The sequence below is a fragment of the Crocodylus porosus genome, unplaced genomic scaffold, assembly GCF_001723895.1.
Source record: "Crocodylus porosus isolate Cpor-Errol unplaced genomic scaffold, CroPor_comp1, whole genome shotgun sequence".
Taxonomy (NCBI): Eukaryota; Metazoa; Chordata; order Crocodylia; family Crocodylidae; genus Crocodylus; species Crocodylus porosus.
Window position 1 is genome coordinate 18,218,088 of NW_017728921.1, and position 11,726 is coordinate 18,229,813.

Sequence of the window (11,726 nt, forward strand, 5' to 3'; positions counted from 1 at the left end):
CTAGCTTTTTTCTGAAGGAAGTCCTCTTGGAGAGCTGCTGGAGAAGCCCCTTGACCCTATTTTGTGTACTGATTTGGCAAGAGACTTGCTCCCAAGCTCAGTGGGGTCTTGATTTCATGTATGTTCTGTCTGGTTGCGTAATGCTGACTCAAGAGAGCAAATCTGTCATTTGAAACATGCCAAATGACTCTTTGGTTTTTCAGCATTACGTGTAAAGCAAACTTTCTGCTCAGTGCTTTGTTTCGGGGAATATGTGCATCTGGGTTTGTTATGTCCATATGCATCCTCTGACAGAGGAGAGCTTCCTTTGTGCATTGGCAGAATAGAATGGGAATCCCCCCAGTATACCAGTGACCCTGCCGGGGTGTGCGTCCAAGTAACAGAATGTCTCAAGAAGCATGTTCCTCCTACTGTCTTGCTAATGTGTTTGAGGATCGAGCCCTTTCAGGTGTGAAGTATACTCCAACAACACTGTACTTCTAAGACGGAGCCTTCTGAGTTCATATAAAACTGCATTTCCAGGAGCATGGCTGCCCCTGCTGCTGCTGTACAGGGAGACTAGCATATGAGCTGTTTCTAGGTTCCTTCATCTCTTGCCTGTTATACAGTGTTAGCAGTTTCTGGAGTCCATCCATAAGTGCCTGTTGCACTTCAGCACTGAGAAGTTATTCCAGTAATAATAGCGTCTACATTTTATGTTATGACAAAACTATAAACATGACGGTGGATCCTTTGGGATTCCAAAGGCGGCATTGCATAAGTGTAAGAGGATATGGTGGATACGGTCAGTATTGCTACAAAGCCACAAAACCAACTGAGGGATGCTAAGGGATAGCGTGTCCAGGCTTCTTAAAGAGGAGAGGTGCAGGGCACGGTGCCTCATCATAGTATTTATAGAGGGTTTTAGCTCTTAAATCTCTAGCATTCAGTCATCTTGATTTAATTGTGAATTAGGTGATGACCAATCCTGCCTACTTAAAAGCATTCTAGGAAAAAAAAACATCCTTGGAGTTGAGATTCTGACAACTTTTCTTGTCTCTTCTTCCATAGAAGGCCAGAAATGCTCACATTCGGACCCGATTGAGAGTTCTGATTCCTATGGAGACCTCTCTGACACCAGTGACCTCAAGACTCCAGAGAAACAGAGCACGAATGGGTCCTTCTCCTGCGACATGACAGTCACCAAAAACAAAATGGAGACAGAGGGAGAGAAGAAATACCCTTGCCCTGAATGTGGCAGCTTTTTCAGATCCAAGTCTTATCTGAACAAACATATACAGAAAGTTCACGTCCGGGCTATTGGGGGCCCACTGGGGGACCTGGGCCCTGCTCTAGGGTCCCCCTTTTCACCCCAACAGAACATGTCTCTCCTGGAGTCATTTGGGTTTCAGATTGTCCAGTCAGCATTTGCATCGTCCCTAGTGGATCCAGAGGTCGACCAGCAACCAATGGGGCCTGAGGGAAAATGAAATGAGCCTAACCTTAACTAAGCAAAGCAGCAGTCTGGTCATTAACTACAAAATGCTGTGAATGAGAGGAGTAATGAAATTTGGTTCTGTAGCTGAGAAATGTTTATTCATTTTTAGCTCCCTTTCCTGTATTACACCTGGTCCCACCTTTAACCCTCTTTAGGAAGGGGACAGGCTTTCCAGCCGATGACTTGCAGGAAATCTACATGACCCTAAATGGGAGACATGATCTAAAATACTGCATAGAGCTCAAGATGCTTTTGCCAGAGCTCCAAGATTAGTCTTCTAGAATAAAAGCTGTGCATACTGGTCTGAGAGGTGCAGGCAGCCCTAGTGACCCGTGCATCTGGAAAACTAGGGCTTTTTATGCCTTTGTCCCATCCCTATTTTCCCCTCCTGCCCTTCCCAACCTACCCCCAAAAAAGCAGTAAGTTTAACACACGTACCCATTACTGATTGCGTATAACACAAACGCAAGCCCGGGGTACCAAGCAAGCTGCAGTGCAGTTGTCCTTTTAAAAACATTAAGATTTTTTTAAGAAGGCAAAAGAATTTGGACCCCTTCTGCCGTTTGTGAGGCTGCGAGTGCTGCAGCAGGACTGAACTGCTGAAGAAAAAGAACCATCACCCAAAACAGGTTATTTTTGTTACTTTTAACCATTAAACTTGCTGTCGGGTTTTTAATTCTCCATTATTATTATTATTATTATTATTATTTTTAGGACCTGTTGTAGTGAATTGCTACTGAAAAGCCAGTCCAGGGCAATATACAGAGCACTCTTAAAGCAGCAGTCACATTAGGGTTAGTATTCATTTTTTAGATGTATCATAATTAATAACTTGGCTAGTTGATTGCTTTAAGTCTATGGAATAAATAGTGTTATGCAAAAAAGAGAAAAAGAAAGAAAGGAAATAACCTTGCAGTCTGGTTGACTGGTGCTTGTTTTATGCGTGGGACCTAGAAAATGAATGTGGTCAGCAAGCGGGTGAACTATGTACCATTGACTTGTTTAGTGTGAATAAACCCAGGGTTCACAGAGTGATTTTTGGATTAATCGGATTGGACTGTATTAAAGAAGTTAGTATGTTACTTTACATCCCCTGGTTTTGTCTGGTTTTTAAGCAGTTCAGCCACCTATCTGGGAGGTGTGCAACTCAGAGCCAAAAAGTAGGGTCCCCCCTCTCCTTGTTGCACACCTAGTGACCTGGACCTAAGATGCCAGCACAGCCCTCCTTATTTTCCTCTAATTGGGCTTGTTCAAAGCAGTCCTATTTTCTTACCCGTCTCCAGAGCAGAAATGATTCCACCAGGCCAGGGAGGGATCCAAACCAGAGCAGACCTCCAAAAAAGGACCCTGTACAGAATACTGAGTTGGGCTCTGTAACGTCGAGGATTCCACTGAGCAGAATACACATGGAGAGAGATCAAGTGCCCCATATTAAAAAGCTTGACAAATTATGCACCAAAAACCAAGTGTAAGCCTGGGTTGATGTACTGAATGCAAGGTTAGGAAGTGGGAATGTGTTGTGTTATAATTATGGTTCTGTTGTTTGAAGGTCACTGAATTGCTGCCTTAATTTCCCATTTGTAAAATAAAAGACTGCCCCTTACATCCCCAAGGAGTTGCAGTGGGTTAACTAGTAAAATTCTGCACTGGGCTTTGGAAATGCCAGACTTGCTGGGTATTACTTGATTTAAAAACTAGAAGTGCATGAGACCCACATCAGATTTACAGGTTGTGGAGAATATCTGCAAATACAGCACTGCGCTTGGTTCAAGGCAGAACAGTACAGGGTGGGGCCTGTGCTCTTTGGGTTGTACCTCTGTGTTACAGGTGTGTGCAACCAGGAGCTGTTCTGTAGAACTCTCCACGCTTTTCCTATCATTCCTAATCAAAGTCCTGTACCTAGAATGTAGCTGGAAGTGGTATAGTGTTGGATTGTACTTCCTATAACTGCCATTGGCACAAAGCATCACAGGGTGGTTGTGGGGGAATTTTTTCAAGATTTTGATTTCACCTTCTTCCAGTCATCACAGCTACTCAAAATCTCTGACTTGACTTGCACAGGAAGTTGTTCTTTTATTTGTGCATACTTTTGAGTAATCTGCAGCAAAAGACAATCTGGAACCTACTTTACATGCTACCAGTCCAGCCCAGATAGAGGGCTTCTGGTGGTAGTTACACATTTGATACGAAATGTACTGGTTGCTGCTAACTTGCAGAAAGAAGGGATTGGATAGAATCTCCTTTGCTTCCATCTCATCCCCATTCCCTCAAAAGCATCTCCAGAAAGTGTCTTATTTTAAGAAAAACTGGAATTTTTTTTTAAAAAAACAGCAGCACGGGATGCAGGGGCTGCTTTTTTTATTATTGACTGATGCCTAGCGTTAGATTGCTTATTTGCTGAAAAGTAGAAATAAAACATTTCAGAGTGGTAATAAAACGTCTTAACATCTTACTAATCTAGGCCTTGACCAAACAACTCTGTGAGCTGCCAAGAGTTTTATCTGGAAGTCCAGACAAAGCAGTCTTTCCAGTCAGCAGAAGGGTAAGCCAGGATCAGAGAATGGCAACTCCAGTCACGTGGACTATTGATGATTGATAACCCACATTTGAGAAATGGAGGGAGCAAGTGGTAACATGTTTATCAAGAGCAAAAGCTGTCAGCTTAATAGCAGTTGTCAAGAGCTTGCTCCTCCAAGTTAGGATTGAAAGAGATGGGGGGAAATTCAAGAAAGAGAACTCAGGCAGCTTAAGTGTCTCTCTGTTCTCATGAACACTCAGCAAGCTCTGGTGACATTAGACTGAAGTCTAAGGGACAGGCTCAGACAGTGGGCCAGACTCGCGCTCCATTTAGCTCCAGTGTCTTCAGTGGAGTTACAGCTGGGAGGAATTTTGGCTGCTTGTGTCCAAACTTATTTTGAATGCTGCAGAACTGGTCCCAAAAAATACAAGTGTAGAGATTTGAATGCGGAACAGGATCTTCTAAAAGTTCACCAATACATTTTGCTTGCTAAGGGGGGACTCTTGGTATCAGCAAATGGAATGAAAACCACTGAATTCCCAGTATAGCAGATGTGGAAATAGTTATGCAGGGTAACACACCTCAAGTCATAATTCTAGATGGTCTTGATGTGCTCAGGAAGGTTACACTAGTGTGGTAGTTAGGGTATATTTGTGTCTGTTTTGCTCTTATCTAGCTGGCCTTAGGGGAAGAAAAGGGTATGTTTTCTTCCTTGGGCAGTGTGTCCTCCTTCAGGAATAGACCTGTCTAGAAAGTTCACCTGATAAGTATTTATCTGTGAACTTGGAATTAATATGCACAGCCTTAACCAGCTTTCTATTCCTTACAGTACTGCCGCCATACATTGGTATAAACAGAAACTTTCCTTCAGAACCAACCTCCATTTCTGTTCACTTTATACGAAGTTACAAATGCAACTTTGGAGAGTGTTTATTTTCTTCTCAAGAGAGGGACTATGATGCAGTGTCATTCAGGCAGGCATTAGGAGAAGGCCAAAAAAAGGAAAAGGCTCAGTTCAGCACTATCTTAGTAATTAAAGCAAAATAGTTTTTTTTGTTTTTGTTTTTTTGCTTTGCAGTAGAGCCTCGAACTCCTGAGTTGAGACCAGGATCCCACTGCGCTAAGCAGTTTTAGAAGCACAGTAAGAGACAGTCCTTGCTGGAAAAAACTTAAAATCTGCATAGCAAAGATATGCAAGTTAAATAGCTATCAAGCATTTTACAGATGGATAACAGACACAGCTCAATCACCTAATTCACAAAGCACTTACGTACTGATCTAAAAGTTTTGCTGAAACCTAGTGCAAATTGCCCAAAATCAGATAGGAAATCTGTAGCAGAGCTGAGACTTAAATCCAGACTTCCCAAGTCCCAATCCAGTGCCTTAATCACAGGAATCAAGAAAAGCAAAATACTTATAAAACAAAAACATAGCAGTAGCACTTTAAGATAGTGTTGATGTAGTCTTCATACTAGTCTTGTATAATTGCTGACACCAAGTCACAGTACTGGATGTCTTCTGAGTGCCAGTGTCTCTTTCCCAAGTATCCCAGGACTAAATTAATAGAATTAAAACTAACCTAGGTTTTTGTAGATTCTGTTGTGATTTTGTAGTGTTTTGTTTTCCCTTAAATCTCTGTTCCTAAAGTTCTGTGTCTAAATTTCAGCTATTGTTTGTCTGAAGTCTGTAGTGGATGCAACCTAAAGCTTTAACAAATCGAGAGGGAGAAAGGTGTTCACATGAGGAAGTACATACCTTAGTAAATGTCAGTAGAACTCTAGTCTCCAATATGGAAAAAAAAAAGTGAAAAGCTCTGGGTTTCACTGGATAGGAAATGAACAAAGTTGAAAGAGGCTGCAGAAGCCACAGGAAAAAGTTTTACATACTTTTTCATTGTCAAATAGTGAAACAGAAGGGCTTCTCTTACCCTGCAAAAATTATGTCAATTGCTCAGAGCAGCAGAGAATCTGAGAGCAAGTGCCAGACTGGACTGGACTGTGGTATTCTTGCCTTAGTAAGAAGAATACCTTTCTATAAACAAAGTGGACTTTCTCCCCTTCACCCTTCGATTTTTTTTATTTTGAATTCTGATTTTGAGTAAAGTAACATTGTATTTTTGAGCCTGTACTTGCATTCCTATCCTAGGGGAGAGGACTAAATTAACAGGGAAGAAAAAGTGTTATTAAAACTTAAAAGAAAGTAAGTCAGGTGGATTCTTCTCTCCTGATGCATCTTGCCCTCTTCCTGTTGAGCAAGCCTCTTTTTCAAAAAGCAAGGCTCATCAGATTATTGTGACTGATTCTTTGGATCTGGTTTTCACGCTGATCTACTAGTCTGAGTCCTTTGAGCTGTGATGGACTAAACACCGCATTGAGAATGTAGGAGCTCCTGAATTGTAAACTTGGTTGTATAGCTGATTTGTATTGTGGCTTGTTACTCAGGCTGTAATATGTGGGGTGCTGAGTTCCTAATTCTTCAGCTGTCATTCTCTTCAGTGAGATTTAAGGAGGCTGTCAGCACCTTATAGGATGCAGCCCTTTTCCCTTCTTCCTGGATGTCCATGTAGTGGATGATAACACCACACTCAAGAAATACTGCTTCTAATGATTAGTTAGTAGGCCCAGTTCTGCTCCATGACATTCAACCAGTTCCGCCTACTTCAGATATAGCAAACACGCTATTAAGCAAACATTTGGCCTATTTCTTTGTCACTTCCCTCATCCCCACCTCCTTTTGTGTGTGTGTGTATGTGTTTTAGCAGAGAGTGACTTGGTGCTCTCAGGGCTCCCAGGTTTTGTTTTCATGGCCTTTCCACTTACCACTGCAGTTTTGCAGACCTGCAAGTGGTCTGATCTGAGGTTTGTTGAATGGAGGTGCCTAACTGATTACCTAATGACTCCCTTACAGCTCCAGGCCCTAGGGGGCTTTGTTCATAAAGTCAGTAGCTGTTATGTAGTCTCTTAGGCTGTTTGCAGTCACATTGGGAGCTTGGGCAAGTACTTGGTATGGTCAGGGTCTCATTCTTGCTAGTAGCTTCCTGGCTGGTATGTCAAAAACTGGTGCCTTCTCCAGGCAATTTTTTATGCACTCCTTTGGAGTGCTAGCTTGACACTGCTGACTGTTAGAGCCCAAGAGCATGCCTTGGAAGATAGTTAAGTTCACTTTTCCATTACCATTGTGGTCTGAAAGCTGCTGCAGTCAGTGCTGGTACAGGGCTTTAAGGGAGAGAATAAAAGGCGTTTCTCAAAAGTCCTAAACACTAAATGACTGGACCGTGTAGTGTAGGTTAATCCAGAAGAGCTGGTATGATTATCCTGTCTTGGTAGCACATCAAAGAGACAATGTCTTGGGAAGGAGCAGAAAAGCTTGTCACTGGCTCTTGCAATTATACCGATCCCTCAAATTGAAGCCTCTGAAAAAGCTCCATAAGTCTTCAGTGGGGGCAGGAGTTGGGCCTTGGAGCATGGGTGACTGTCCCTATGTGAACGGCATCTTTTGCCTAGCTGTAGGACTGCTTCTATTGAAACAGTCTGTCTAGCTTTCTTGGGTATCTTAGGTTTATATTAAGCAACTACCTACCATTTTTTTCTATTGTGTGTATTTTTTGTACGTTCTGTTGAAAGGTGAAGCCTCTGTAGAAGGTGATACAGAGATCTGATTTTGAATAGTAATAAACCAAGAATTAAACCCTGCAGGCTGCATGCATTCATTTCCTGGAGACAGACTGTAGAAGCCAAGACTGCACAGAACACATCCTGTATTTTTCTTAGTTATGAGTGTCAGAGGCAGCTACCACCTGCCCTACAGGACTTTTCTTGCCACCTCCACAGCACCTCTAAATAGAAGAATTTATACAGCATTTGGATGGGCTTGCTGGATTAAGTATTTTCTTCACTCCTTTCAGGAGAAGGTGACCCAGCAACAAATGTCTGTCTGACAGAGCAGCTGGAATTCATTGTTATACTTGGAGGTGAGAAAAGATGAAAGGGGTGCTTTGAATAGTATGCAACCTGTTTTACTTCAGTCTCCCAAAATGACTAAAAAAGGTATTACATCTTAAGACAGAAGTAGAGCTCTCTTAGTCTAAAGTCAGGTAGAAGGTGGATTTGCACCTTATAGACTAGATTAGAGATGTACAGCATAAACTTTTGTAAGAGCAGGCCTTGGTTAGTGTGTCTTCTACAATACTTAACAAAGATGTTGGGTTGACGTAAGAAAAAGCAATGCTACCTCTCACCAGGTGGATGGCTTTTTGGCTCCTTGTGTTCTTTCCTAGGGCAATTTGGAACCTTTCCTTCATACCCAGAACTGCTAATGACGAATGGCAACCCCACCACTAGAACCGCAGGACAAATGCTCTTTTTGCTGCGGGCATGTGGAAGAACAGATCCTGTACTTCTGTGGTGGACATGGTGTAGGAGTCCTTTTGTGATGAGTAATAAAAGAGGCTGTCTCCACTGGCCTAATGCATGCATACAAACCTGGAAAAAATGGAGACTCCCCAGACAGATACAACTCCTTCTCCTGCCTTCAGGCAAATGCCTGTGGCTGTGCACAGGACCCAAAGTACCAATACACCCTTTTTCTTTCAGATCAGATCAGCAGAGGGAGGGAATCCCAGAGCTGAGGGCTCCTTGCTGCAGTGCTCTGTCCCCAAGTCCCTAGACTGTACTTCTAAGAACTATGACCCACTTGATCTCTGTGGTGGATTAAAGGTAGAGAGGTGTCTCAGATCCTAGGAACCTCAAGGCCTAGCTAAGAAAAAAGTGAACTGTACAGCTGAGAAGTGTGTCCTGTCTTAGCTCTGGTTAGAGACTGCCTTTTTTAACAGACACACAGCGCTTTCTTTGCCCCTGCTAAGGTGGCATAAGAATGTTACTTCCTTTCTAGCTGGCTGTGTTCTTAGGTAGTCTTATCTTCTTTTGGCTTTAGAAATACTTAATTGGAAGGCCTATAGTAACTTCCTGGCATTAGCCCAGAATCCTAGAAGCTTAAATAGCAGTGTTTGGGACCTTTCCTTCTCTCAAAGTCTGTAAAGTCAATACTCGGTGTGCATCCTTGAAACTGGTGAGTAGAAGATTGACAGAAGGACCTCTGATCCCATCCAACCCCGAGCAAGTCGCCTTGTTCAGAGTCAACAACCTACAAACTAAGGAAGCCTGAAATGTTCCCACCGCCTGGCAAAGCTCCCGTAGATGCTGGTATAGAGTTTCCGCAGCTGGGTTTTCCACATCTCTTAACTGTTCCTAAACTTCATAAATTTATTTTTAGGATCCAAATTTCCCTTTAGCACATGCAAACTTGGCTACCCAGGTTCACACTGGCTGAAAGCCACAACAAGAAATCATGAAGTTTAAAAGGATTTCTGCAAGCTTGAAAAAACAAGAGTGAAGGTACATATTTCCTTCTGCTACTCTAATGTTTTCTGTCTTGCTTGACATCTTTACTTCACATTTTAAATGGCTGGTGCTATATATATCTGGGATTTGGGGAGAATTTGAATTCCATCTATACCTCCCCAGTACAATACTGCAAGTTTTTTGTTTTTTTTTTCCTCCAGTGATTCGTATCCAAAGTTCTCAAAGTATATATTTGGGCACTAGTCCTTTCTTACACCTCTGTGATGCTAGTGCTACACCTGTTTAAACAAAAAGGAAGCTAAGGCATGGCATGAAGAGAAGGGAAGCAACTTACCCAGGTTCACTCAACAGAGCAATGGAAGATCCTGGAATAAGCTGAGCTCTTTCCTTTGTTGGCTCAGCTTCCGTGCTTCCTTACTATATCTATTATACTGCCTTCTTCCTAAAGGTATTTCCCCTTTCTTCCTAACCAGGCTTGCTCTTGTTTTTCTACCATTTCTATGTTATAACTTTAAAAGGATGGAGTAAGGGTGGGGTGTATTCTGGCCTGAAATATCTTTCCCTTGCCAAACTTGTGATTTGTACCTAACAACATAGCTAGGAGGGTGGTAATATCTTGCCGTGACGCACCCACATAAGACCAAGTAAATAGCAGTGATCCAAGTAATAGTTTGTTTTAATATGCTCAAGAAGGGGGAGTTTTGATAAGAGTCTGAAAAAAACAGCCTGACTGCAAATGCCTCTGGGCTGCCTGCCTGTTACAGAGACAGGAAGTAGCTCTGATCAACATTGCATGAAAATGCTGTACATTTTGTCCCAGACTGTACAAAAGGGTGCTGCTGTTTCGGTTTCAGTCCAGCAAAAGGACTGATATTCTTCCATTTCTGCCAGTGCTTGATGATGGAGCATTCAGCACAGTGACAGAAAAGCCTAATTCTGCCTTCAAACCCCTGCATCAGCCTCAGGGGCTGCCTCGCCCTCCTTGAGACCATAGGATCCAGATTACAAGCTGCAGGCCTCTTATCCTCTGGTTACAGCCCATGTAGGAAGCCTGTCCCCAGAGGCATTCTGAATAAGGACAGCAAATGCTCTGTACCAGTCTGGGCTGGTTTAAATTTGCACAGGGTTGTTTTGCTCCTATTGACTTCCTCATTAATACTTGAGGTTCTGGCTGGCACTTGCCTGGCAGTAACTCCTGGTGTCGAATGGGAGGGGAGCCTTACCTTGAATATACCAGCCATGAAACTTGATCTCTGGCTCTGCCTCTCCACTCTGACCCCTCTGTAATGCATGCTTGCTCGCTTTCTGGTTTGTAATGCTGCTGTGTTTAAGCTCACAACTTCATGAACTTGGTGTCTGCTTCCCTTGTTCCAGTCCACTCCACAGCATTTTCTTAAACTAGGAATAACATAGGAATTTGTTTCCTTGAGTATTATTAAGTAAAGCTGGCCTTGTCAAGTGGGATCCTCTGATGACATGTTTATGAGTTGGGAGCACAGAAAGGCTTGCAGAGCTATCAGCATTTCACTGGAGTTGTAAGTACATAAAAACATTTTAGTAGCACTTGTCACTTCCTGTCTTCCAAGTCCTTTATAAATATCATGCTGGTGAGGCCTTAGCTGGAGTTCTGTGTCCAACTGGAGAATGTAGCCCAACTGGAGAAATACATAGGAAAACAACAGGAATGAGGAGAGGTTTAAAAAATGGCACCTAGGAGAAAAGACTGAAAGAATGGGGTTCTTTTTATAAAAATTAGGGGACAGGCAGGAAAGGGGAGTCATAACAGTCCTCCAATATGTAAAAGGTTCTTATAAAGAGGACAGTGATCAAGTGTTCTTTATGTCCAAACAGTAGTCAATTTAATTTGCAGCAGAGAAGATCCAGATTAGAAAGGCTTTCCTCATATCTATCTATGAGGATGGTTATATCCTGGGAAATGCTACCTGTGGAGGTTGTGGAATCACCTGTGCTGAAAGTTTTAGGAATTCTTTAGGCCAACATCTGTCAGCAATACTCGAGGGATGCCTCGGAGCAGAAGGGTGGATTCAATGACCTCTCTTCCAGGCCTAAGTATCCAGGCCTGCCCAATACCATAATCAGTGGGACAAGCTCCATTGCTGTTGTTTTGCTCTTTAAACTTTGAGTTTTTCTGCAGATGACAAAATAGAACAAAGAAACCCCAAAGGAAAGGCTGGAGTGAGAAAACAGCTGGGACAGTTTGATCTGGAACTTCTGCAAGGTAAATGCTGTAATTGGTAACAGCCACATACTGCCACTCTCCACATTTGGGAATATGGACACAGTGGAAGGCAGTGTATTTTCTAGTGAGCATAAAACCTACTTTCTGCTGCTGATTGTATGACTTTGAACC

The 11,726-nt window shown here is 42.7% G+C and overlaps 1 protein-coding gene across 1 annotated transcript in view; it reads left to right on the forward strand.

The window, feature by feature from the left end:
* Nucleotides 1–7,687, forward strand: part of PATZ1 (POZ/BTB and AT hook containing zinc finger 1) — a gene marked incomplete at its 5' end in the record, with an annotated part of 28,136 nt that extends 20,449 nt beyond the window's left edge. The window contains one exon of the mRNA XM_019539402.1: nt 1,051–7,687. Within this exon, the coding sequence (XP_019394947.1) occupies nt 1,051–1,469 (419 nt within the window). The remainder of the gene's footprint in view (nt 1–1,050) is intronic.
* Between the last annotated feature and the right edge of the window lie 4,039 nt (nt 7,688–11,726).